Source organism: Drosophila serrata, unplaced genomic scaffold (assembly GCF_035046125.1).
Source record: "Drosophila serrata isolate PLE 108 unplaced genomic scaffold, ASM3504612v1 contig_165, whole genome shotgun sequence".
NCBI classification, from domain to species: domain Eukaryota; kingdom Metazoa; phylum Arthropoda; class Insecta; order Diptera; family Drosophilidae; genus Drosophila; species Drosophila serrata.
Window position 1 is genome coordinate 3,865,145 of NW_028257063.1, and position 26,939 is coordinate 3,892,083.

A 26,939-nucleotide genomic window follows, 5' to 3' on the forward strand; every position below is an offset into this window, starting at 1 on the left:
GATTTGGTGTGTGTTATAAAAAGATATGGTGATCGATATATGATAAAGGAATCGAATTTAAGGTTTAAATATCTGAAACGCAGAAACATCAATCCGATATATTTAAAAGATTTTAATATAGATGTAGTAGAGCTATATTGATATTTAGTCCATCCCTAACTGGAGTTCTACCTGAAGTTCGACCCGGTGCCAGGTAGCAATTAGCGGTCTCGTCACTCGGGGATTTATGGGTTTATGGTTGAACCAGAACAAGACGCCTGTGGAAGTCTGTCCAGACATGAGAGATCTTGGCTTGTCAGGGGGAAGGTGCCGCTGATAAGGACTGGGAGGAATTAAGCCTCTTTGCCCACATTTATGGCCTGCCTGCTTGGGTTAAGATATCATTTCTGGGTATCAACGTATCATTCATCACTTTGTCTGGCTTGACACAACATTCCACACGCATTTACACTTGTTTTTCGTGTCGCTTTTATTAAGAGATCGATTTCGATTATCATTTGTTTGCTAATTGGATGAGTGGCCAGCTAAATCAGAAATATCCACACTCGAGCTGTCCAAAAATCCCGCAGATAGCTCAATTTCCAGATATATCAGTTTCCATTGCTCTTATCACAGAGCAACGAGAGCGTAGACATTGAGAGTGGGAGAGAGAGTGAGAGTGATCGGTCTCTTCCGTGGACTCTCCCGAATTTCCACCGAGTTTTCCCGCTGCAACAGACCCATCTGTGTGTGTTTGTGCTTTATCAGAGTTTTTTTTTTCGGGTCGAACAGTGCTCGGCGGCGATCGTCGGAGTCCGAAAAGGCGAACCGATCTCAACGTTCGTTTCAATTCCATGTCTGCGGTTGAATTGAACGGTTCCGGCTAACGTGCATGCTCCGTAACGCTCGCTATAGTCTCTTATCCGGCGTAAACAACTATTATTTAGAAGTGATTAAATTAAAAGATCACATCTTAAAATAGGATTAAAAAATATATAAAAATAAAGGAAACAGCTCCTAAACTTTATTTTAAAGTGTTTATATATTAAAATCACAACACAAAATCAGAAAGCATAATATAAAGAAAACCCTGTGCTCAGTGAAGTGAAGTCTGTGGAGTGCTATAATGATCCTGTGCCTGCTCAAGGATTATCCTTTCAAACTATAAATGGGATTATACCTGAAGATCACTGGGAATACCTAAGCGGTAAGTCTATATACTATATACCATAGATTAACTCTTTAGTTTTCTACTCCTCCCTAAGACTAGTCGGGGTCTGACGGGTTATCATCAATGGAACCACATAATAGTACGTTCCAAGTAGATTGCACAACAGCTGGGCGGGTTTATTAAGTTTTCTAATCAGGAAACTTAGCATTGAAATGTGCCCCAGTCTCTGTAAAAGTCTCTTTCTCTCTCTCTCCACCCCCGGCAGCATAATGTGATAGAGTCCAAACTTAAATTGATTTCAATTAGTGACAATTGGAGGCTTTCTGTATATACACCAAGCAAAGAATATCTTGTGGTGGGAATAAGAGTTTCAGAGTAAGGCAGTACCTAGTACTCCCCTGCACTGTATATAATATATACAACAAAATCCAGAGTAAAAAGAATGACTGTGTTTATACAGTAATTAACTTTTACACAGAACACCTGCTTATCAAGAGGGGGGAAAGACTAATCTTTACAGCGATTGTGTCAGACCAAGAAAGAGGGGAAAACTCTGTAGGAAAGTCTACAACTTTTCTTATTTATTAAAGAGATACTTCAAGTTCCAAACCAAATAAGGTCTATTTTTCCAGGGCATTCCTCCTCTCATATTAAATGGCAGTAACTCACAATTGTAACTGTAGCTTAGGGCTCCACCAGTTCGATTGGTTTGGATTCTTTTGTTTTTTGTCCCCCTTGATTCATTCCCAGTCTGGGGGAATGCTTTCTTGATTGTGTTTAATTGAAATAAATGAACAACGCTTTTTTTCTGCAGTTCTTTCCGTGACTGTTATTGCCGTTTCAATTTAATTTTTTGTTGTGTTCTTAATTTGGAAAGAACTTTACAGCGGAAAGGGGAACGAAAAGCTGATAAGAGAGTACCACTTGACTTGTTCTGATAACAAAATATGTGGTCTTATTACTCAAGGCGAGTTCTAGTTAATCAAAAAAAAAAAGAGGGTAACCAAGATCTTCTGACGGCACAAAAGTGATAGTAAAAGTTGTCACTCTGGCAATGTTTCATCATCGGAAAAGTCCAAACAGATAAATCTTAAACGTGCTCGAGAGAAATGTGAATAAATCTTGGGGCCCCATGGATCACACACCTGTTGAAGGGAGGAGGAAGAGGTGCCGGAGGGGGGGGATCACCCTCGTCGAAAGATATAGTATACCCGATAATATGCATATATATGAGTGTGCCGACGCCCACAATGTGTGACAGGAACTATCACAAGAGCACATAAATCCATTCACAAATGTTTAGAATGTTATTAAAATATTTGATACTAATTTCGAGATTTTTTTTTCGTTTTGCTTCTCGTCCATTTTTTACGGGCGGTGGCTTTGTCGATATTCTTGTTTCGTATGGTTATCCCCATAATCGCTTGGCCCCGCGAGCAGATAAATAATCCCTCGTCGTCATATTTATCATATCGGGACAGGCAGGCGGCTCCGTATGGATTCCATGGATCTTGGGAGGCTGAAGATGGGTGTAGGCGACCATGCCGATCCGTAACCCATTTCTACCACCCCATTCGCATCCATGTTCCATTGTTTGTCTGCGGCAACAGCCGCTTGATTGAGCCTAATATATAAATAAATATTGGAACAAATGCGGCCAAAGTGGAAAGCATAAATTCTGACCCATAGCCACCTCTAAAGCTAAAGCTAAAGCTAAAGCTAAAGCTGATTCCTTCATATCGATAGAGGGGAGACTTCTCTATTTTATATTTCTTTTATATCCGATGTAGGCATTAGCCCTTTTTATGGCCAATTTTTCGTTGAATTCTGAGACCCCTTGAGCGGAAGACATAGGAATTCCATAAGGTATGATGATGGCTGTGCTTTCAGCTTAATTTTAATTTAAATATATGAAAATATATTTATAGCCATTGTTGCGGTCGCTGTCAGACCCAAAAAGAGTGTGGAAATAGCTTCAATATTTTTTTGTTTGATATATTTTCTGCCTTTGCTTGTGTTGTTTCGCTGATTCGTACGACTGTCGAAGGTGGAAAACACTGGGTGGCAAAAGCATGCTACCAGGCATATGCCTTTCAAGTGGAGCGCAACAGTTTTTGGTCAAAGGCCAAGACACTTTAGGGAAAAATACCCCCAAAGTAAAATAAATGAAATGGCAGCTAAAAGCAGCACATGAATCATTGTTTGTTGAGAGCCAAATATGACCTACGTATTGTTACTAACTTTATAATTGATTAGGTTCCCCTCCTGTTGCGTTGCTATTGTAATTGGCCAAGAAGTAGATCTTATCGGTGGACTCAATGCGTCTTAATTCCGCCACTTGGACGGGCTCATGCCGATTTGCCAATATGAATGGATACCGGTCGTCGTTCATCATTCCTCCTGGCAGCCGTTTAAGGTTTGGGTAAACACTGAAACACTGAGGATGAGGGACAGTGACTGTTTGCTGACTGTGACACTTGATTTCCCGAAACAAAGCTTTTCAGCTGCGACAGCAATTAACCCGAATGTCACAAATGCAAAATCACAATACTTAAGAAATTGCTCATGAGGTTGGGTTTCCATTTTCACAAAGCTAACGAAAAGCAACAACAGCAAATATAAATATATCACGCAAAGGCAGCGAAAAATGTTGCTGGAAACGTGCAATTTTCTAATTGCCCTTCAATGGGGCGTAACAGAGATATATATTAACAATGGGTCTCTGGCCATTTCCATTTCATTACCAAATGTGCCTTTTTCGACCAAGATCATGCCAAGATATATGTAGGAACTATATTCCTGTATAAATCATTTTATAGCAGGGCTATTTCTGGCCCATAATCGATTATTGTTTTTCGACTTTTTCCTCCATTTTTCTTTTTTGGCAAATTGCGGCGATTCTGACACATTTCAAAGAGCCATAAAAGCATTCTAATGGAATGTATTTCCCATGATTTATTGCTACTATTCTCCAGCTTTTTGATGTTGAATTAAAAGGCGTACATACGATATATATGTATACATAGAACATGATAAGATACAAGGAAACAGACACCGCACACCCAAAGTGGATGAATCTATCTACAACCTAGTGGATTCCCAGTGACTCAGTTATTTCCAGGGCTAGTCTCTATTATTACCATTATTAGGGTTTGCAACTATTTCCGCCGCTATGCGGAATCATCTTTTGTTGCAGTTGACACTGATTGTACATTACGTATACGTAATGTGAGCCATGAGCATCACTCATACGCAACGGTGGCTTGAATGGATCGCCACTGATTCGGTTTGCAAGGTGCGGGAGATTCGCTTGATTGGATGCTTTCAGTTTTGGAACCCCAAACGGCCAGACCCAGACCCCCAGCTATGATCGGCATTGATCTTGTAAATCGCTAATTCGAAAATAAACGCTTTGACGCGCCCCATTCCCCCTGCGATTAAATGCCATAGTTTATTATTGTAGTTGCAGTCGAGAAAATAAACAAGTTGGCGCCGAAATTCCCCTACTAAGTTATATAATATATCCTTGTATTTTATTTCTGACAGAGCATGGAACTGCATTGGCAGCTGCCGGCGATCATTGTGTGCCTCCAGATCCTGCTAGCCGAAGCCTTTCTCCTGCAGGATGATCGCAAATGCAAGTATGGACGGATTGAGAAGCTGCTGCGGATACGATGCTATGATCTGGACCTCAAGGAGGTGCCCCAGAATCTCAAGACCTCGGTGGAGGTGAGTAATAATCGGTGGGGTCAGCTATAGCGGGTGATCTGTAACTTAATTCATCGTCATCATAGCTTAATTCCCCCCTCTCTAGTCAGCCTCAATTGGGCTTAATTAAAGAATAAAGAAGTAGCTCAGAGACTCTAAATTCAGCTATATACATATATATAGACATATTCCCACAGAAATTGCAAGCAGGCACAAAAAATACTGCCAAGTCAATATAAAACTCTGTAATTTCGATGTGCTATTTTATATGATGAAATCGAGTTGCTCTATAGCTTTCCTAGAAGTTCACCAACTTTATCACTTAATGATCTTGCAATTCACTCACAATTTGTGTAGGTCTTGGATCTATCATACAATCGCATCAGGAAGCTGAAAAGTGGCTCGTTTCAAAAGTACACAGACATCAAATTTCTGATGCTCTATGAGAACATGATCTTATCGGTGGAGCCGGGAACCTTTGCGCCGCTCACCTCGCTCCAGGTAACAACACGACATCTAATTAATCAGCAACTATGACTCTTAACATCTTAATCGGCGCATCTTGCAGGAAATAGATCTGTCGAATAATGGACTGACTACAATACCCCTGGAGCTCTTCCAGCTGCCACGACTGAGAAATCTCTATATTGATAGCAACGAGCTAGTGTCCCTGGATCTACAGGCACTGGAGAAGCCCATTAGGGCGCCACTGGAGTACCTCAACATAGCCAATTGTGAGCTCAAGGAGTTGCCCGATCTGGGCATAATGCCAAGTAAGCAGAACTTTAAATATATAACACTCTGGGAGATCTCAATGCATACTTATTTGTTTCCGTAGAACTTTGGCAACTGAATGCCTCGATGAATCCCTTGCAGGACTTCAAGATCGACAGCTTGGCCAATCTGTGCCACTTGCGAGTCATCGACTTGACCAAGACACAGCTGAGCCAGTGCGGATGCCAGCAGGTCACCAACCATCTCATGATGCTTGGCGCCAGTCCACAGTTCGTGCCCGTTTGCATGGGTAAGACATGGAAGAGGGATGCAGCAGCTGCTAATTTTGGCATATGACCAACTTGCAATTCCATTTTCAGAGGCGCTCGACATCCGCGAATGTCCACTGCCCTACAATCGGACGATCCACTCGGCGACGTTTGCCAGTTGCCAGACAACCGTCGAGTTGGATGAAACGCGGAGTCTCTGGCTCTTTGCAGCTGGCTGCTTTGGAGGCGTTTGCTTTGTGCTCTTAGGTGAGTTAATATATTTATTATATTCTATACATAAAATGTATCATATATATTGTTATATTGTTTTCCCTTGCAGTTCTGCTCTTCTGCGTGATAAGATGTCGCCGGAAACACGCCCAGAGACGCCTGAGGAATGCCCAGATGCGCAAGCCGTTTGTGATCTCGCCCAGAAATGCCATCAACAATCGAAAGCCGGAGGACGAGCCTCTGCACTGTGATACTGCCCGAGCATAGCATTGTAATTAGCTTAGTTTAGTTAGATTTAGTGGCCAGCTATTTATTATACACTATTTAATGCCTTAGTTAAGCCTTAGTACAACCGTCTGCCTAGAGAATTGCCATGAATATTTTACCAAAAAAGCACCAAGAACTAATTAACAAATCGAGAGATGCAATGTCTTGCTCAAATGCCACCGCTTAGGTACCTTTTTATATGTAAATAAGTAACATAGAATTTGTAAGTCTGCAACGAACACGTTTATTTATAACGAATGATAATAAAAATTGAAGTTTTTAATGGGATTAAGTATCTGTTTTACTTCAAAATAAAATAATTCAAATTTTTATCACTGTTTAAATTTGCGCCATTAAAAACAGTGTTGGAAAGACTTTACTTTTCAGAGTTTATATCATTACAAGTTCTTAGACAACAGACTTTATAATTAAAGAAAGCAACAAATGGGCTAATAAATGCATTTTACTTTCTTGACAAAGTATACAGATCAAAATGATGAAACTAATTTATAATTTATAAATTATAGTAGGAAGTACTATATGTTGATATATATTCCTCAGGAAATGCCTAAAAGAATGCTATCATAGCAGAAAAATAACTGTAGATGCATTATCTTATACGCACTGCAGTGACCATACTCTCAAAAGTAGGCAACATTTTTTACATTTTATTTTGTTATAGAGTAAGTTGGCTTAAGACAGTTTTGAGTTTATTGTTTAATTAACAATAATACAGTATATTTAATGAAGTGGTCAATCTTGCAAGCTGATACTTAATCCCATTTCTATATTTAAATTAATTTAGAGGATAAATGTTATAAATTATTAAAAGCTGTGCAAAATCTTATTGACAACCCTGTTGCTCTCTTCGTTTATTCTCTTCTGAATAAATTTCTCTCACTAACGTCAATCTTCATCCACTTTTGCACTGACTTTCGCACCTTTCATACCTTTGCTCGCTCAAAGCTCTCTCTCTCTCTCTATCTTCCTCTCTTTGTCTCGCACGTTACGTTTATAGCCGGTCCAGCAATAGCCGGCGAGCTATTAATAAGAAGAAGCAGCGAAAGCAGAAATGAAATCCAAGCAAGCGGAATGCAAAATACAATTCCTTTGGCGCCTTCCTACTCACAAATACACACGTGCATACATACATACATACACAGACACGCAAGCTAGAAGCGGGGGGAGCTGTGACGGCGACTGCGCTGCCGGTGGCTCAGCGGTGGCATTTAGGCATTTATGCCCACCGCTGGCGAACTGCCGCCTCAGATTCTCGTAATCGCTCGTGGCTGGCGCATCGCAAACGCCTCGTTCCCTCGTTCTCGTACTCGAATCCAGTGTGAAAAACTCAGCGGGCACGCCCACCACCCACGCGAGTGCTTAAATCGAATAATTATCCAAGCAAAGACCCCAAGAAAACCCCTAACAAAATGAGCAGTAAGTTGGGAGGAGCACTGCAACTGCAATTCGCAATAATTAAAAAAAGAAATGATAAAAGAAAAGCGCAAAGCAACCGCAAAAAGAGAGTGTGTGTGCGTGCGTTCGAGCGTGTGTGTGTGTGTATGCGTATGCATGGCTAAAGGTTGCAGGCTGCAGCTGCAACCGAAAGAAAAATAAAAAGAGCCTGCCCCAAGTTGAAAGCTCTAATAATCCCAAAAAAAAAATAAAACAACCCCTCCCCTTATCACATTTCATAACACTCGCTTCGGGAAGGAGTTCCTCCTCTTCTGCGATTCCCAATCAAAATCATAGCGATAAGCATTAGTCCTACTATTCCATATACTGTATTTAAAAAAGAAAAAATCGAGCATAGAGCGCGAGTGTTTAGCGACGACGAAGACGACCTTTACTGACCTTCACCAGCGTCTGCTCTCCCCGCCCAGCCCACCGAACCTCCCCCTGCTCATGCCTAGCACCATTTAAATGTAGTTCGAAATACACTGTTTTAGCACCAGTCGTCCGTCCATGCATTGCATTGGCATATTTGTTTGTTTATGAAAAGTATGTGCACGACAAAAAAAATACTGATAACGAAGCAGCAGCAGCTCGCACACATAACCTTCAAAGAGAGAATTTAAAAGGGAGCACTAGGAGAGAGCACTAAGCAGGGAAATGGGAGAAAGCTCTCTCTCTCTCTCTCTCTCTCTCTTTCTCTACCGTTATGTTGGCGCTGCGCTTTGTTGTGACATTCGCGTGATTTTATTATATTGATTTAGCGCTTTCTTTCGATGACCCAGTAGTAATCAAACCTTAGCGCCATTAGCCTTATCAATATATTTCTTATCAGTGCGGTTTCCGCATCTGCTTGCCCATTCAGATTTAGATTATTGGGATGCACTTCGCCTTGGCATTTTCACACGCTGCTGCATTGCTGACGTCCTGACGTCGATCCGATCATGTTTGAAGCAGCCCCTGAATACTATACGTCCCATTTGCCAGCCAGGCAGCCATATAATAATTTATAGATGTATTTCTATTTATAACATCCGTCTATATGTATGTACACGCCGGGTGGAATTATGGCCGGCGACAGGCGCTAACAACGTTTGTCTGTTCGAAAATACCACTTTTCGAAAAAGTTTTCCACGCCCGAGAACATTCCTAATGTCGCCGTCGTTGTCGCCCACTAAAAATGTTTTCAAATGAAATACAATTAACATTCTTCAGTTGAAATAGAGATATTAAGATCAGTGTTTAATATTACATTATTTCTTCTTTTTTAATATTTGAAGTCTTCTTGATTTTGTATTTTTACCTCAATTTTATCTAAAATCTAAGTTAAAATTTTGATATCAATATTGTCATGCGAACTATTTTAGATTTGTATCTTCAATATTGTTCATATTCCAGCGACTTGTATACCTAAAGGGATAACGTTCTCTATAAAATCTTTATAAATAAATAGGGTTCTACTGAAATCTTTATATATGTGCTTGAAATTATGAGAAATCGGATGTGATTACACACTTTTTAAAGTAAATTTTTAAAGTAAATTGCATTATTTATAACCATTTTGCTGACGCATTTCAGCGATCAAGGCCTTGCTTGCTATGCTAGGTTATAAATTTAAAAAAATTAAAGACAAAAAACATAATAATGAAATATAATTACTTCTAGAAATAAAAGATCACTCATCGTTCTTGAATATATTTCCATATAATTTTTCTGTGTGGGAGATCTCATTTCTCTTGTTTTCTCTTTATGTGTCCCTGGCTAGAAAACCCATTAAATCTGCACGGATTTATGCCCGCATTAATCATACGCCCCAGGCAACAGCTGCCTTGAGAAATTTTTTAGCCCGCAGGGATTTCCAGTATTTTCTGGGCACTCTCTCTCATCCCAGCTCCATGGCTGTCATCCGTGGTGATTCAATTTCTAAAATTGCTGCGGTGGTGCCTGTACCCAAGGCAATGCATCGCATCGCCTACCAGCAGCAGAAACAATCTCATTTCATTTCACTTCACATTGGCGGTGCTATTTTTAGGGGACTGCTCTTTCGGATACAAGAGTCTCGAGTCTCGAGTCTCGAGTCAAGAATCCACAAGATACACACAGCAGGCGGTAGGGAAAGAGATTTCCCGCAGAACTTGTTCCGCTCGCCTTGCACTCGCCAATTTGTGCGTTGGTGTCGCCACGAAGCGATTCCACCGATTTCCTCCCCGTATATGCATAATGCATGATGTATTCCCCATGTATACAGTGGAACTTTGATATTTCTACATCTCATTTTTACTTTTAAAAGTCACCAAAATCCTTTGGATACATTAGTTCCCTCATTTGCCACTAAGAAGTTTTTAACTGGAACTAGAACCTTTGGAAACTATTATTTATCCAGTATTAAATAGTCCCATTTATCCAGGTTTGACTGTATTTTCTGGCGCTCTGCTTCACTCAATCGAAGACCGGGAGAAACGGGTTTCCGGGATGACATGGGCGCGGTACGAGGCATCTCCCTCAAGGTCTCGGCTGTTGTCCATTCATCTAATTGGTGACCCCATTCAGGGTGCTATGTCTGGCACCGATTATCTGATCCGGGCCTCATCTCGCTCCAATGGGTATTCACTCATTCACTTGACCCAGACCCCGAAAGCTTAACCCCGACCTTTTTTTACGCGTTTGCCTTTTGGTCGGGACCTTTATCAGCTCTATTGTGCTACGCACGTACGTGGAAGGGCGAAAGCTAAGGCGCAAACTCTCCAAAAAATGAGAGGTTTCAAAAACAGAGAGACAGGTTAGAAGAGAAAGAAAGCTTTAATTGAGAGAGAAGCTTCAGTTCCTTGTTCTCTTAAGGTACTGCAAAAAATATTTATAATTTTTATATATTTCTTTGATTCAAAGAAGATTCATTTACATATATCTGTCGTAATTCATATATTTTCATTAGAAGGTTTTGTATTTTTACAACATTTTCCATTCATATTTTGAGATATATTTTTATTGCGAATTATAAAATAAGACCTTATTCATCCCCATATTTTTTTCATACCAATTGCTTTTAGACTGACTAAAAGGAGTATAATTAACATGCTACGTACTTCGTTTAATTAATTTTTTTATGCCCTTGAAGGGTATTAAAAGTTTAGTCGGAAGCGAGGAAAAATGGTCAGAAAAATACGCCGGTATTACTTTTGCAGGGGGGATTTTCCCACAATCAGCTGTCACATAAATTGCTCATTTACTTATTTCTAAGTTTACTGATATATATATATTTTTAAGGAAACTGTCGCGTCGCAACGCATTCGTTTTGACAATTTCAACAGTTGCGAGATTTTTTTATATTTAGACCGAGTGTTGTTTATTTTATTTTGTTTAAATCACCAAATTTATTTATGACGTCTGCTGAAATTCAGTTTCTTTATCGTTTTTTCCGCCACATTTAAGTTTTTTTGATTGTTCTGTGAATTATTTTTGTTGTCATTTTTTTGCACACATCCGGTAAGTCAGAAAGTTAATAAAATCCATTCTTTTTTGGCCGAAAGTAAATGATTTCATTTTTATTTTAGGCCCAGCGATTCATTTCACACACACAGAGTAGAAAAGAAAGCATCTGCGATGTATCTTTTACTCGCACTCAGAACACAAAATACACACAACAAAAAACACACACACCACACTTGCACATATCCGGCGGAGGATAGAGATAAAGATATCATACCAGATCAGGCCAAGATCAGCTTCAGATCAAGCTCAGCTATGGCTATGGCGAATGCATTCGAATGTCGCAGATATCTTAAGGATATCCGTATCCGCATCCACACATCCTGTATCTGTATCCGCATCAGCGAGAAGGTAGTTGTTGTTATCCATCTACTTGTTGTATCCTGCGCTTTCACAGTTCCTTTTCAGTTCGCTTCTCTAAAACCCCCCAAACACCATGTAAACCTATACTCTCTAATCTAATCTACTCTAATCTCTAATCTAAACTAAAGTTAGTTCAACGAAAAAACAAAACACAAAAATGTACAAAGAATATATACACATATACACGAACCTGTATATATATCCAACTAGTTTCTCTGAAGATCGTAGCATTAATACTATTAATATTATTAATAATAATATTGTTCAAAATTCAATTGACCTGTGAATAATCAAAATTGGAAAACAAATAAAATAATTGTATGTTGACTCTATCTTAACTCTAATGATCTTTTAATTTTCAACAAACATCAACAATACTGCATGGATATTAATCCATTAATTTTAATCACTTAAATACTAAGCAGCAGGGGAAGCAGAGACTCCAGATACCAGATTCCAGTTGTATAAAATCAAATTTCGGTTTATAAACTATGTATATTCGCAAAACTAATTCGAGTGAGAAATCTGCACCGAAAGAGAGCTCATAATCGCCCCATACAACTGTGTATATAGGGATAAGCCATGAATAATTAATTATCTGCATACATAGCTTTCGCCCCAAACTAAATGCCAACTACGCAAAATTCTAATTGCCCGTTCGGACGCGCCTGAAATATGCTCTGCTCGATTTTGCCAATCTTTTATGATTTTTTCTGCTATTTTTGCAATATTCTCATTTGGTTTTTTTTGCGCTCTAACAAAGCAAATGAAATTGGAATGCATGTGGGTGCTGACGCAGAAGGAGCTCTGCACTTGAACATGTGTGTCGCACAGAGAACAATTATTTGGGGGAAATTTAAATACGAAATGGTACTTTAATTATTTCAAATACTTTGGGAAACAAAGTCCTATCTTATAAATATGCAAAGTTTAGTTAGTTATTGTAAACAAAAATGTATTAGAATGGTTTTTAATTGGATAGGGATTATATTGTAATTGTTGTGGATTTTAATTCAATTGAGTTACTGGAACAAAGGATGCTACCAAATGTTTTAGTATACTTTTAATTCATTGATTTTGGGTTCTTAATTATTTTGATTCATTCTTATAGACAGGTTTTTAATACATTTTAAAGGTATAACTATTTCTGAGGCACTTACTTGTTTTATTGTAAATTTAAACAATGTTTCAGATTAAGTTTGTTATTCATGTAATTTGAAAAATCAAAGTCTCTACAAACCTATAAATCAAAATGTTTCTTAAAAAATAGTAACATTTTAGTCATCGTATTAGATAAATCCTAGAAGAAGCCATATATATTTACCATAAACCATGAGAAATGAAAGATTTACTGTCTTGATTGATGCTAGTTTCTTACCAGAATTAAAATACTTATTTCTCCGAGTGTACCGCATCCTATTCCATGCTGAGGCCATCCGAACTAGCGCTTGTTTATATATAATCCATATACATTTTTTGTGCTGAATCCGAAACTAATAAATACGAAACGAATTCTCTTTGCCAGCTGCTGCTGCTGCTGTTGCAGTGAAACGTGCAATGCCACTGTAACCAATAAATGTATCTACAGCCGCTGTAGCCATTGCAATTGTATCTGCCAGATTACTATGTTTGAAAATCTAACCCATGATTTACACTTCTCTCTTTGCGTGATTTAGAGTTCGCTTGGGTGACGCTGACGACAAATGACACGTACTCGCTGGGTGCCTTGGTCCTGGCCCACTCGCTGAAGCGGGCCGGCACCGCCCACCAGCTGGCCGTTCTGGTCACGCCCACTGTCTCGCAGGCGATGCGGGACCGCCTCAAGGAGGTGTACAATGTGGTCCAGGAGGTGAATGTGCTGGACTCGCAGGATGCCGCCAATCTGGCGCTCCTCGCCCGCCCCGAGCTGGGCGTGACCTTCACAAAGCTGCACTGCTGGCGCCTGGTGCAGTTCGAGAAGTGCGTCTTCCTGGATGCGGATACACTGGTAAGTAACTCTCGGATACAGATCCGGATATAGCAGCATATATATGAATATCCGCTTGAAGGTCTTGCAAAACTGTGACGAGCTGTTCGAGCGCGAGGAACTGTCGGCTGCTCCGGATGTCAGCTGGCCGGACTGCTTCAACTCCGGCGTATTTGTGTTCAAGCCCAGCGTGGAGACCTTTGGCCAGATCACAGAGTTTGCCGTTAAGAACGGCAGCTTCGATGGCGGTGACCAGGGCCTGTTGAATCAGTTCTTTGCCGACTGGGCGACGGCGGACATCAAGAAGCATTTGCCATTCGTTTACAATGTTACGGCCTATGCCTCCTACTGCTATCTGCCCGCCTTCAAACAGTGAGTGTATCCACCTGTTCCACCTATCTCTAAGTAATATATAATCCATATAATTATTGTTTACAGGTTCAGAGATAAGATAAAGATTTTGCATTTTGCCGGCAAACTGAAGCCCTGGCTGATTCAGTTCAATTCGGAGACAAAGACCGCCAGCGTTTCCTCGGACTATGCCCATGCCCAGGATCTGATCCAGCTGTGGTGGAACATCTTCTGTGATAATGTGATCCAGTCCCTGTCCACCGATATGGTGAGTGTTAGCTATAAGTATATACAAACTCCTGGATCTATTAATTCTATTGGACAAGCAGCCCCGAGACTGAATATTGTTGCCCCCTGTTTTTTAACCCGATAACTCTGTTGTTTAACCCCTTGTTTTTTTTGCTCGCGTTTCTTAACCCCCCAAATTGCTAAATATGCTAAATGCCAAATGCTAAATGCTAAATGCTAATCGATAAACGCCCAGCTAAAGCCAGGAACAGTAACTGTAACTAGCGATCCCGAGGAGGCGATAGCCCGCGGGTCTTCCCCAGAGGTAAGCAGATCTTTGCAGATCGCCAACGCACCATCTTGCACCAGATCTGTAGAGACCTTGAGCACCCCCCACCCCCCTGTAAATATCTTAATTATAACGCAAATATTTATTTATTTATCCATCTATCCAATCGAGTAAATAATAAGGCGGGCGAGAAGCAAACACAAATTCGATCTATTCGCTATTTCTTGCCAATAGCTGACCTCGTTATCGTTTCACTTCACTCTAAATGTGTCTATTCTTCATTATTTTCCTAGTTTCTTATTTCGTTTTCTTTTTTATTTTTTGCTTTGAAATTTTCTGTTGATTTTTCCCCGATTAGCAGCCACGCCCCAGAGTAACCTCTTTTTTTTTTGCCACTCGACTGACGGACAGATAATTGGGTCTTTCTTTTAATTTATTTTCCTTTTGTATTTTTTGTAATATTTGTCCAACTCTGTGTGTGCTGTGTGTGTGGTGTGTGTGTTACGTTTCGTTTCGTCTCAGTGTTGGTGTTTCACTTTCTTTCTGTTTTTCTAATTTGCATCAATTTTTGGCCCAGAGCCAGGGAAATGTTTCGGTTCACGCCATCCCATAGAATGGAGATAGACGACTTTGTGGGCTTAAAACGGGGGGATGATGCCAGAAAATTTTAAACTGAATCATTAGATATATATCCCATAACACACACACACACAACAAACACACACACCAGCATCTCTTGTACACCCTGAAAAAATATGTGTATCGAGTGAAAATTGTACTTCCAGGGTATGCAAATTTTAGACAAAAGCTTGAAACTAAGTGAAGGAGTCATCTGCGACCCTATAAATCATATATATTCTTGATCAGCATCAACAGCTGAATCGATCTAGTCATCTCAGACCAAAAAAAAATTTGAACAATTTTTTCATAATTTTATAAGGGGTTACATCGTTAAAATTCTCAAAAATTGTCAAAAAATTGTATTTTCTAAGTGTGCAAACTAAGTATGCACATTTTTTAAACTAATAAAAACTAGCACAGAACAGTTTTCCGAATTGAAATTAATGCATTTTTGGCTTAGTTATGAGTTTTTTAAACTTTGATTTGTCGGAAAAAATTGTTATAGAAAACTATCCCCAACATTTTAATTGAATAAATGAATAAATGTGAATATTTTAAGTTTACTTATGATTGATTTCTGATTCGATCCATAACTTAATTTGCAAACTGAAGAGGTATATAAAGGCTCTTTTTAAGTAAAATAACTTTTTAACTGGCCTTAAAGCCTTAATTTTGCACATTTATTTAGCCATATTCTGCGTAAAATGTTTTAAAAATGTATTCAAACTTTAGTGATTATTTTCCCTTTCTTCCTGGGTGTACTTTTCCTCTTTCTCCCATTTTTTATTTTTTGTTTGTGTCGTTTTTGGTTTCTTTTGATTTGTTCAAATTGATTTACTTCTGATTTTCATTCTTATTCTCCAACTCTTGCTCTCCTATGTTGCGCATTCTGTATATTAAACCAAAAAATATATTGCCATGCCATGCCGAATTGCATTTATCGTGCCTGCACATATATATATATATATATATCCAAATATATATCTATCAATATATCTAACATCGTGTCAGTGGCTATGCTTGAACCTAATGCACTCGCAAAGCGAACACGCGGCGGATGAGCAACGCGAGCAGCAGCAGCAGCACGAGCTTGAGTACTACCAGCAGCAGCGGTTGCACCACCAGCTGTTGCATGTGCGCCAGTTCCGCGATCCTTGGGCAGATTACTATGAGAATCTGGAGAAGGAGCAGCGGGAGGAAGAGCTGGAGCTGGAGCGTCAGCAGCAACAGGAGCGGGAGCGGGAGCGGGAACGGGAGCAACAGCACAATCACAGCCAGGACAATGGGAATGCTACTACTGCTAATGAATATGCCACTGAGTGGCATCATGACGATGCATGCCACTCAGCACAGCCACTGCCACCCACCAGTCCTACACCTCCTCCACCTCAGTCCTACCAAGCCACTGCCACTGCCAATGCCGAAGACTCGGCATCCACAGATGTGAATAGCAATGAGCTGCACATTGCCCATCTGCCAGAACATGCCTCCCCAGACTCAGTCTCCACTGCCACTGCCACTGCAACTGCCACGCCCACGCCCACGCCCACGTCACATCATTCTGTGCATAGTCAGACAGTAGAAAGTGCGACAAACCACCAACCAGATCATGAAGTTGCAGCCGAAACACCGCCTGAGGTAAAGGCAATCAATCAATCCTGGCCAGCAAAAAGCTACATAGAAAAAATATGTGATATATATCAAAGAGCTTGGCATTAATTTATCAGATATAAAATAGTTTTTGGTTTTACTTTTATAAATGAAAGGGATTTAGTTTGAATTTATAGGAAATATTAGTTTCCTGATTAATGATTCTGTTCAAAAGACTTCTTAAGGATTAAAGTTACTTAAAGGATGTTTAAATTTTTTTAAATATATAGAAACAGGAAACCTCCTAATATTTATCTTAATTAATAGTGAACTATTCTGTTGAAAACGTACATAAATATTTTAGATATTATTAAGAAACATAGAGTTTACTACACATTTAGTTTTCTAACCACTTAAAGATACTTTAAAGATCTTAAATAATTCGAGTTATAGAAAAACACTTAACATTTGTTAATGCCAAGTCTATTTGAAGAGATATTCATGTTTTTTTCTGTGTAACAAAACCCCAAACCTGTAATCTCCTTCCGCGTCAAAAAAAAAAAACTAGCATCGGATATAGTGGTGTGCCAGTGCAAGTGATAGTGATAATGTAATGCCCTGGTTTCCGTCTAGTCACTGTTTTGCATACGAATTGTGATTGTCGTCATCGTCATCGTCATGGTCATTGTTTTAGCCGCCGGTCATCGTTCATTGTTCATGATCCTTTTGGTCCAGGTCCTTTCTTGTGCTTGGTTCATGGTTAAGCATTGAGAGTGTCTGTGTTTGGCCTGAATACGTGGCCACGTTTGTTGATTTATTATTAGTTGGCCCGAGCACCTGGTCAAGCATTCATATACATACTCATGCCCCCCCAAACATCATCATTGTCCACGTCCTCGCCATCATCCGATTCAGATAAAGATACAGATACAGAAACAGATTCAGCTGCAGGGAAAGGTACTTCATCCATGATGCATGATGCTCCATCCACCTGCCTTCTCCTTACTCCTTGTTGCATAGTAATCTGCCAGAAGGTCGCTGGAACACGAGTTGCCAACGCAGGCAACGTAAGAGTGCGCATTGTTGCAGCAACGCTGCGTATACGTGATTTATGCCTCGAGTGGCACTCCGTTGTCATATTAATCATACGCACCGTGCACCGCAACTAACATCTCTGTATTTGTTGTATCCGTAGTAGTAAGCATGTAGTTCTAATAAATGTTGTAAATTTTGTAAATGTAATGCATGTTAAATACCCACCCCCCCCACACACACATTTGATTTATTACCAAACTTAATATGATGAACATTCTCTATTTGGGATGTCCTGCTTGCAGGTGGGCCTGGCCGGAGCCCTGTCACAGCTGCGCATCGGGGAGCAGCGCACGCCGGAGCAGGAGGCCTACGAGAACCAGATGCGCCGCCAGTGCTGGGAGTCTGGACAGATTGACTACTCCGGTGCCGATTCCTTCGAGAACATCTGGAAGAAGATCTCGCAGACGCTGGACAAGAAGAGCGAGCAGGACACCCAACAAACTGGTAGCTCATAGAATCAAAAAGAAAACTAAAAAACAAAGCAAAACAGAACAAACCACATGCAAATCGTTCGTCATTCGTCGTTTTGTTGACATCTTTTGTTTGTAATACAAAACAAAACAAAGCACACACACTAAACAACACACACCAGACACACATATCCCTTGCCGAGGGCATCTGGCTCTGGTGTCAATGTCAAGGACTTTCTCTAATTGAAATTTAAGGTTCCCAAATTCTCCCAAGTGTCATAAATGCAATTTTTTATTTACCGCCACTTCAACCCCCTCTCACACATGGCACCGAAATCTTGTTAAAGGAGGGAGCGGCAAAAAAAAAGGACAGAAATTTTAATTAAGTTTTCAAATTAAACTTTTTTGCACTCGCACTGCTCTCGACATACTTGATGGGTGTGTGCGAGTGTGCGACACACTTGGCACAGTTGCCAGCCAGCAAACAGCCCCCTGGTGAAACCACGTCCATGGATGCCAAACCCCCCTCTACACACACAACACACACACACTTGGCTTTGGCCACAAACTTTTACACTTCATTGTATTTTAATTGAAAATTGTTGTACTTTTGCCCTCTCTCTCTCTCTGTCTCGGTTGTGTGTGTGTTTACCGATTTATGGCAATGACTTTTTAGCTCATCTGCATCGTAAATCGGAAATCATTGTAGCATATGCAGCCCCCTTGACCTCCCCCTGATACCAAGTGTACATATGTTTCCTTCCTTCTGAATAAAACAAAAAAAAAAAAACCAAACAAAGAGTGTGTATAAAATAACTCTAGCAAAGAGAAACGAAGTGAAGAGCCATTTCAAAAATAATAAAAAAGTAATTGTAATAAAAACTAACGTGTTGTCGTTACGAGTGTGTGTATGCCAGGAGTGTGTGTGTGTTTCCCCCTTCTTCGAATCGAATTCGAGATGAGAGCAAAACTGTTTGTTTGCTTGCCTGTTTTTTCTATAACTTTATACGTATAAACCATTTATGTTATAGTTTATCAACTTTTTGCAAAAATATTTGTCGTAATATTTATTCGAGAACAAGGAACAGAAAAACAAAAAAAACCCACACAAACACAAACAAATCTTCTATTTACGAAACTATGTTTTTAAAAAATGTGCATTTTTATTTTAGTCCTAAGTTCGATTAAGTTCTGTTGTTGTTCGCCTTTTCAGTTGTTTACTTTTAAGCCATCTTTGAAATCGAAATCAAAGCTCACCCTGGGAAGCATCATCATCATCAGTGCACCACCATCTCATCCCCAGCATCTCTCTCAGGCATCTTTCTCCTCAGTCACCAGTCCAAGGCGATGAATTAAAACCACTGTCCAATGTCTCGTTACCCCCAAACCACATTTTGCAGATAATGATAACGATAGTGACCCTGCTAACCCACTAAGCTATAATCAATTGCTAAGCGAAGCCGCCGCCCAGCTGCTGCAGTCCAAGCAGGGAGTCCTGGCTCCTGCGAAGGATAAGCCGCAGAGCAGGCAGAGTGAGAATGGCAAGGCAGAGCGTCCTGTGCCCGTGCCCCGCACCAAAGCCGCAACTAACAAGCTGCCGGCTAACGCTTCCGCATCTTCCAATGCTTCTGCATCCCCTGCTGCCCCAGCTGCCCCAGCTGCCTCTGCTACCACCTCCAAACAGGCACCTCCACAGATGCGACAGGAGAGGCCACAACCGCAACCGCAGCACATCACGCTGCCAGCTGGAAGCGGAAGCGGAAACGGAAACGGAAATGCCAGCGTCTCCAAGAATGGCAAACAGCGGTCCGCCCGCAAGCTCAAATAGCAATTACTGAACCTGCTGATGCACTACAGCTGCCTGCCGCACCTGGCGTGTCGCTCCAAATGGCGCCCCAAATACCAATACCGACAGCTGGAACCCAAACAGGAGACGGAGCCCCAACCTGTCCACGTGTAACAAGACCCGGAGATTGATATACATAAACGAGGAGTCAGCGAGAGAACAAAAAGCGTATGCAACGAACGAAGAATGCTGTATAAAATTAAGCTTATCGAGCGACTTTTAGACGACTCAGGTCTTTAGCCTGACTGTTTTTATATGCAATTATTAAACATTGAAAGCCTTAAATTAGATACAAAATTAAAAGTTTTACAAGTAGCTTTAGTTAGACAACAAAATTGACTTGCTTAAAGAACAATTTCTTCATGACCGTCTAAGAGTCGCTTAACTAACCCCATCGCCAGGCTGCCTTAAGGAGGAAACCCATGCAATATCGTAGACTTAGCTTAGGATAAGGAGAATGCTAATACTAGACAAGTGCTTTTTGGTAGACAATAACAACCCCAGATGCACACACACACACGCTCAAGAGCTTGGGATCAGCTTGACATAATACCATATATATATATATACTATACACACATCCACACATCGCAGAGCTACTGACCTCCGCAGACATCGAGGACGGTAAGGTGGAGTTCGACAAGGCAACGGGAGCCAGCACCCAGTACAAGCTTATCGAGGGCGGCTACGAGGTGATCACCACCACCCCTCAGCCCAATGGCACGGTGAAGACCCAGGTGAGGACCTTCTGGGACCCCAAGCCGGTCAGCGAAGAGGATCTGAAGAAGGAGCAGCAGAACAAGAAGCTCGTCCAGAAGCGTCTCGGCAAGGAGATTCGCATCGATGAGCGCACCACCATGCTGACCCGCGCCATCGAGGGTGGCTACGAGGAGGTGTACACCACCGTCAATGAGGATGGCACCCGCAGCATGCGCACCAAGACCTTCTACGACTCGGTGCCCACGGAGGTGGACGAGAACACCGCTGCCAAGCTGAACAAGAACAAGAAGACTGTGACGCGCAAGTCATCGGTGGACTCCACCGATTCCACCGAGTCCTCGCGCCGCATCGTCCAGAAGCAGCAGCGCAACGTGGTGGACCAGCAGTCCAACTCCACGACCACCTCGGAGCGCCGGGTGTCGGTCACGCAGACCCAGAACATCGAGATCACCGAGAACAATCGCACCGTGCGCAAGAACTCGTTGCAGGAGGCGAATATGAAGGCCATCACCAATACCTCTTCCACCGATAGCAGCAAGAAGTCCAAGAAGAAGCCCAAGTCCTCGGCTCCTCCGCCGCCAGCTGATTTCTTCCAAAACGACACCACCACGGTGGCCTCCAAGCGGGTTCCCGGCGGCGTTGAGTACACCTACTCCACGGAACTGGAGTCGGGCAAGACCATTACCACCTCGAAGACCGTCTACGAGGAGGAGGAGGTTGAGCTCACCGAGGAGGAGATCCGTGCCTACAAGAAGACCCTGAAGGATGCCGAGAAGCACAAGAACGTGACCACCACCAAGAAGCTGAAGTCCGAGTCCGGCACCAAAAAGATTGTGCCCTCCGAAAATCCCGGTGACGTGACCACCGTGGAGACCATCAAGATTGAGGGCGGCACCGAGTACCACTACACCACGGTGACCGCCGAGGGCATCGTGAAGAAGGCCGTGAAGACCGTGTACGATCCCGTGCCCAGCAGCAAGGCCAATCCCGATGACACCGACGAGGAGGAGATCATCGAGGAGTACGAGGAGGAGATCATTGAGCCGGGAGAGAAGAACGTCAAGACCATCGAGACGATCAAGCAGCTGCCCACCAAGTTCGAGGGTGAGCATCATCTTGAGTTCTAAGGGGTTCTTGAAGGTTATTTAATTTTGAATCCTTCTCATTTTTACTCGCAGAGGAAGTGACCATCACCCATGAGAGGAAGGAGAAGAAGGTAAAGAAGTCCATGGTCATAAGCCAGTAGAGATCGCCGCACACCTGCACACAACAAAAACACTCAAGCACACGACACACTCATGCAACTCACACACAACACACATGGCACAAACTCACACACCAACCAGCTTCTGAATGATGATCCAAGGCAGAGAAGGGCCCAGCGAAGATCCCAAGCTAATTCTCCTGACCATTTCAGCATCCTGTTCAGTTAGTTGCGAGCGGTCTTTGCACGCTACTCGCTAGCCTTGTTCTCAATTACTTTGCCAGCTATCTGGTGCCCTAGAAACGTATTACGAAATTATCCAAATTAAAATTGCAAACAACTCTAACATTAATGTATCTCCACTTTTGTTAACTAAATTAATAAAACACAAGTTTCGGTTCTATTCCTGCTTGGTCTTCTTCTGGGCCCTGCGTCTGCGGCAAATCAGGAGCAGCAGCAGGATGGGCAGTAGGATGCAGCCCAAGCCCAGTGCGACAATATCCAGGAGGTAGAACTGGTACCAGGGTAGCTGTACTCCAGCGGAGACCATGTGTGGAGCCCCCCGGTGTTCAATCACATAGTTTATCCAGTACATTGCCGTATCCATGGCACTGAGGGGTCGATCGCGGAACACCTTTGATGCCTGCCTCATGTTGTTCCTGTACTTGGGGTTCTCGATCAGTTCCAGAAGGGACTCTCTAAGCCCTTCCTCCGTCACCTTTCGGTAATCCAGATCCAATAAATAGCCCGCCTTCTTGCCCTGATTGACGTGATGGTACTGATCACTATAAATGGCCATGCCGAGCATCGGAACTCCATAGTGCATCGCCTCTATGACGCCATTGGTACCTCCATGGCCAAAGAACACTTTTACATTGGGGTGTGCCAGGATGTCGGCCTGAGGCAGCCAACTCTTCATCATAACATTTGCCGGCAGATTGGGCACTGACTCGTTCTCAAACTTCCACAGGACACGTTGCTTGAGGCTTCCGAAGACATCCAGGAATATCTTTCGCTTTTCAGGCGACATTTCGGCACTGCGCACCTGAGAGCCTGATAATTAAAGTTGGAAGTATTTTAGAAATGGGAGTACGAAGTGGAATAGCAATTAAACTCACCCAGACTGAAGTAAATAGCCCCATGGGAAGCTCCATCCAGGAACTGTTGGATATCCTCGGGCAGAGCCTTTGGCGGCTGAATGTGCAGACCAGCACATTGTATCATGTTATAGGAAACGGGTCTGGCCGAGAACAGTGGCATGTGACTGTTCAGCAGGATGGCCGAAATATTCCTCTCCAGCTCCTTGACGGTGGGAACTCTTTCTAGCCTCTTGGAGAAGTGCTTCAGCAGAATGGCATCTTGGAGGGGGTAATAGGTGAACTCTCTGAGAAGGTCTTCGACGCCACTGAATGCCACATTATGTATTCGTTCCCACAGCGTCATCTTGTCAGTATATGGCAAATAGACGTGTGGAACATATGACCAGGGAGAGACCACTCCAAACAACTGACTGAGGTAATTGGCAAAGCCAAAGGTCGAGATGGTGATGATGGGTATCTGGTAGAGGTGTCCAAGGATGAGGGCTCCCTCGTTGAAGAACTGCTCCGCCAGGAGGAGATCGTACTTCCCGACCTTATCTGTGGCATTGATCACTGCCTGAACCTCTGGCTGCTCGAAGGCAAAGTCTGTGGTGGCGACTCCCAATAAATTAATCATTCTCAGGAAGGCCAGGTTGTCCACATCGGTCATCTCCATCGTGTTCTTTTTCTTGGTTAGCGCTTGAACTAGTAAACTTTTGTTGCTGATGTTTTGCATTTATATATAAAGTAGGTAACATTCTAACTTACCCTTTGGCAAGATTTCGTACGGCGGAATTGGAATTTCCGTGTAATTTGGTCCCAGGTTTTCCTCGGCCATAGATACGGAAGTTATCATGGTGACTTCATGACCACGTTTCACCAGTTCCCGAATGATCGCATTGGTCATCATGGAGTGGCTTTTCGCGGGAAAGAAAAAGGTGGCCAGGATGCGGAAGCCAGCACCAGTGTCCAGGTGCTGAAGACCCACCAGACTCATAAGCAAGATGTGAAGTGAACTCCTAAAATGCTGTTGAGTAAAATGAAATACATAACTAAAAGTTGTGATCACTAGTAACCTATCTGATTTATTGATCTGGGACGTTCTGGCAGTCTTATTTTAGTGTCAACAACAAACCATTTTAAATACGTCTTTTCTGTTCTGGGAGGCAAAGAATCGACAACCGACGAGAACGACGACACTCGGACCATTGAAAACCATTGATAATAAATAGTTTAGATGGCGTTCCTATAAATATACTAATTATGTACAATATAACACTATATATATACTAGAAAACACGTGATATTGCCGAAATTGATTTGTTATAGAAACCGAGAGATGAGAGTATCAGCCGGAGTGAAATATTCAATTGTAGTATTTGGTAGCCTTCATTAAAATCGTTCTGAGTACCTTCATTGATAAGAACATATTTTTATTTTAGAGATTAACGTTAAGAGAGTGTCTTTAGTTTTAACAATATTATATGCATACACTCTCTTATTATTCCCTTTTATGGTATTATAATTTCAGTCAGTGGAATTGGCAGATTTCTTAAGCTTTAAGAAACTAGCACAGGGAAGTTATCCGAATTGAAATTAATGCATTTAGGGTTAGTTATGATATTTGGAAAGCTTTGATTTACCCCAAAAATTTGCATATAAAAATATCGATTTAATTTTAAAGGTTAATTGTAAGGCTTTACACATTCGGCTTCTCGAAGTTTGTTTTCTTTATTGTTTTAATTTGTCTTAGCCTTACACCTGTGAGTATTTATCGATTTGGAGCTCCTCCGGCAGAGGATAGTTAAAGCAATGATCGGCAGGAGGATGAGGACTAGAGCCAGACCAACAATATCCAGGAGGTAGAACTGATACCAAGGCAGATGCACTCCAGCGGAGACCATGTGTGGAGCCCCCCGGTGTTCAATCACATAGTTTATCCAATACATCGCCGTATCCATGGCGCTGAGGGGTCGATCGCGGAACACCTTGGATGCCTGCTTCATATTGTTCCAGTACTTAGGGTTCTCGATCAGCTCCAGCAGGGATTCCCTGAGCTCTTCCTCCGTCACCTTCCTGTAATCCAGATCCAATAAATAGCCCGCCTTCTTGCCCTGATTGACGTGATGGTACTGATCACTATAAATGGCCATGCCGAGCATCGGAACTCCATAGTGCATCGCCTCTATGACGCCATTGGTACCTCCATGGCCAAAGAACACTTTTACATTGGGGTGTGCCAGGATGTCGGCCTGAGGCAGCCAACTCTTCATCATAACATTTGCCGGAAGATTGGGCACTGACTCGTTCTCAAACTTCCACAGGACACGTTGCTTGAGGCTTCCGAAGACATCCTGGAATATCTTTAGCTTTTCAGGCGACATTTCGGCACTGCGCACCTGAGAGCCTGATAATTAAAGTTGGAAGTATTTTAGAAATGGGAGTACGAAGTGGAATAGCAATTAAACTCACCCAGACTGAAGTAAATAGCCCCATGGGAAGCTCCATCAAGGAACTGTTGGATATCCTCGGGCAGAGCCTTTGGCGGCTGAATGTGCAGACCAGCACATTGTATCATGTTATAGGAAACGGGTCTGGCCGAGAACAGTGGCATGTGACTGTTCAGCAGGATGGCCGAAATATTCCTCTCCAGCTCCTTGACGGTGGGAACTCTTTCTAGCCTCTTGGAGAAGTGCTTCAGCAGAATGGCATCTTGGAGGGGGTAATAGGTGAACTCTCTGAGAAGGTCTTCGACGCCACTGAATGCCACATTATGTATTCGTTCCCACAGCGTCATCTTGTCAGTATATGGCAAATAGACGTGTGGAACATATGACCAGGGAGAGACCACTCCAAACAACTGACTGAGGTAATTGGCAAAGCCAAAGGTCGAGATGGTGATGATGGGTATCTGGTAGAGGTGTCCAAGGATGAGGGCTCCCTCGTTGAAGAACTGCTCCGCCAGGAGGAGATCGTACTTCCCGACCTTATCTGTGGCATTGATCACTGCCTGAACCTCTGGCTGCTCGAAGGCAAAGTCTGTGGTGGCGACTCCCAATAAATTAATCATTCTCAGGAAGGCCAGGTTGTCCACATCGGTCATCTCCATCGTGTTCTTTTTCTTGGTTAGCGCTTGAACTAGTAAACTTTTGTTGCTGATGTTTTGCATTTATATATAAAGTAGGTAACATTCTAACTTACCCTTTGGCAAGATTTCGTACGGAGGGATTGGAATTTCCGTGTAATTTGGTCCAAGATTTTCCTTGGCCATAGATACCGAAGTGATGAAGGTGACTTCATGACCACGTTTCACCAGTTCCCGAATGATCGCATTAGTCATCATGGAGTGGCTTTTGGCGGGAAAGAAAAAGGTGGCAAGGATGCGGAAGCCAGCACCAGAGTCCAGTTGGAGAAGAGTCACCAGACTGAGGAGCAGGATATGCAGATGTGCACTCTGTAATTGCTGTTAAAATCAGGTAGGATTTATGCATGAGAAGGGACACTCAAGTTAAATAGACTTTCTTCAGTATATTGTTTAACTTTTTGAGAACTATTTTCATGCGATAATAATAATTTATACATGTTTTACTATTCTTAACACCATTTCTATACGTAGGCTTTCCACATCGCAAATATATAATATTCGCTTGATTTATCGCCACTATATTTATTTGCTTGTTTATGAAATATTTAGCTTCGAACTGAAATTAATTTCGTGATTAAAAAGTGTGCTAAATCTTGAATTTATTTAATTATTTCCTTCTTAGCTTACCATTTTGATTTTTAATTATTTCTGTAGAAGAGCAGACTCAACCAAAAGGAACGACGAACATCTGAAGACTACAAACGGGTGACTATGAATAGTTTTTGCTTTGAATTCTATATTTCCATATATATATA

General features: G+C 42.0%; 5 protein-coding genes across 8 annotated transcripts; 3 read left to right on the forward strand and 2 right to left on the reverse strand.

Annotated features, from left to right (window-relative positions):
* The first annotated feature begins 742 nt into the window (after nt 1–742).
* Lapsyn (Leucine-rich repeat activity-regulated protein at synapses) lies at nt 743–6,627 on the forward strand. The gene is made up of 7 exons (XM_020948785.2): nt 743–1,186; nt 4,697–4,879; nt 5,216–5,359; nt 5,427–5,631; nt 5,697–5,882; nt 5,953–6,108; nt 6,182–6,627. The coding sequence occupies exons 2-7, from the start codon at nt 4,700–4,702 to the stop codon at nt 6,337–6,339; spliced, it is 1,029 nt and encodes a 342-aa protein (XP_020804444.2). The 5' UTR covers nt 743–1,186; nt 4,697–4,699; the 3' UTR covers nt 6,340–6,627.
* A 631-nt stretch (nt 6,628–7,258) lies between these two features.
* Nucleotides 7,259–19,072, forward strand: Gyg (glycogenin 1). Of its 4 annotated transcripts, none has more exons than XM_020948804.2 (6): nt 7,259–7,776; nt 13,317–13,627; nt 13,689–13,978; nt 14,045–14,225; nt 14,442–14,510; nt 18,023–19,072. In XM_020948804.2, exons 1-6 carry the CDS (start codon nt 7,770–7,772, stop codon nt 18,233–18,235), a joined length of 1,071 nt encoding a protein of 356 aa, XP_020804463.1. In that variant the 5' UTR covers nt 7,259–7,769; the 3' UTR covers nt 18,236–19,072. The 4 variants fall into 4 exon arrangements, 3 of the variants coding, with proteins under 3 accessions (XP_020804463.1, XP_020804464.1, XP_020804461.2); XR_015270430.1 differs by having other exon boundaries at nt 7,544–7,776; nt 14,442–16,733; nt 18,023–18,989; XM_020948802.2 differs by lacking the exon at nt 14,442–14,510 and adding an exon at nt 16,107–16,733 and having other exon boundaries at nt 7,568–7,776.
* Nucleotides 19,073–20,077: 1,005 nt separating this feature from the next.
* Nucleotides 20,078–22,363, forward strand: LOC110181132 (uncharacterized). The gene is made up of 3 exons (XM_086827378.1): nt 20,078–20,144; nt 20,631–21,860; nt 21,935–22,363. Exons 1-3 carry the CDS (start codon nt 20,078–20,080, stop codon nt 22,000–22,002), a joined length of 1,365 nt encoding a protein of 454 aa, XP_086683504.1. The 3' UTR covers nt 22,003–22,363.
* On the reverse strand, nt 22,304–24,161 carry LOC110181138 (UDP-glycosyltransferase UGT5-like). The gene is made up of 3 exons (XM_020948809.2): nt 23,808–24,161; nt 23,079–23,744; nt 22,304–23,013 (listed from the first exon to the last, which is right to left on the reverse strand). The coding sequence occupies exons 1-3, from the start codon at nt 24,034–24,036 to the stop codon at nt 22,361–22,363; spliced, it is 1,548 nt and encodes a 515-aa protein (XP_020804468.2). The 5' UTR covers nt 24,037–24,161; the 3' UTR covers nt 22,304–22,360.
* A 584-nt stretch (nt 24,162–24,745) lies between these two features.
* On the reverse strand, nt 24,746–26,776 carry LOC110181123 (UDP-glycosyltransferase UGT5-like). The gene is made up of 2 exons (XM_086827244.1): nt 25,512–26,776; nt 24,746–25,446 (listed from the first exon to the last, which is right to left on the reverse strand). The coding sequence occupies exons 1-2, from the start codon at nt 26,206–26,208 to the stop codon at nt 24,779–24,781; spliced, it is 1,365 nt and encodes a 454-aa protein (XP_086683370.1). The 5' UTR covers nt 26,209–26,776; the 3' UTR covers nt 24,746–24,778.
* Nucleotides 26,777–26,939: the final 163 nt, after the last annotated feature.

Bases quoted from the DNA above. Each gene is read 5' to 3' on its own strand.
- Lapsyn (XM_020948785.2), top strand. From the start codon at position 4,700: ATGGAACTGCATTGGCAGCTGCCGGCGATCATTGTGTGCCTCCAGATC. The intron at 5,632-5,696 runs GTAAGCAGAACT...TTGTTTCCGTAG, and splicing joins CGATCTGGGCATAATGCCAA to AACTTTGGCAACTGAATGCC. The intron at 6,109-6,181 runs GTGAGTTAATAT...TTTCCCTTGCAG, and splicing joins CGTTTGCTTTGTGCTCTTAG to TTCTGCTCTTCTGCGTGATA.
- Gyg (XM_020948802.2), top strand. The intron at 13,979-14,044 runs GTGAGTGTATCC...TATTGTTTACAG, and splicing joins TATCTGCCCGCCTTCAAACA to GTTCAGAGATAAGATAAAGA. The intron at 16,734-18,022 runs GTAAAGGCAATC...TCCTGCTTGCAG, and splicing joins CAGCCGAAACACCGCCTGAG to GTGGGCCTGGCCGGAGCCCT.
- LOC110181132 (XM_086827378.1), top strand. From the start codon at position 20,078: ATGGCGCCCCAAATACCAATACCGACAGCTGGAACCCAAACAGGAGAC. The intron at 20,145-20,630 runs GTGTAACAAGAC...CACACATCGCAG, and splicing joins CGGAGCCCCAACCTGTCCAC to AGCTACTGACCTCCGCAGAC. The intron at 21,861-21,934 runs GTGAGCATCATC...TTTTACTCGCAG, and splicing joins GCTGCCCACCAAGTTCGAGG to AGGAAGTGACCATCACCCAT.
- LOC110181138 (XM_020948809.2), bottom strand. From the start codon at position 24,036: ATGAGTCTGGTGGGTCTTCAGCACCTGGACACTGGTGCTGGCTTCCGC. The intron at 23,745-23,807 runs GTAAGTTAGAAT...AAAGTTTACTAG, and splicing joins GTACGAAATCTTGCCAAAGG to TTCAAGCGCTAACCAAGAAA. The intron at 23,014-23,078 runs GTGAGTTTAATT...TTTAATTATCAG, and splicing joins GGCTATTTACTTCAGTCTGG to GCTCTCAGGTGCGCAGTGCC.
- LOC110181123 (XM_086827244.1), bottom strand. From the start codon at position 26,208: ATGCAAAACATCAGCAACAAAAGTTTACTAGTTCAAGCGCTAACCAAG. The intron at 25,447-25,511 runs GTGAGTTTAATT...TTTAATTATCAG, and splicing joins GGCTATTTACTTCAGTCTGG to GCTCTCAGGTGCGCAGTGCC.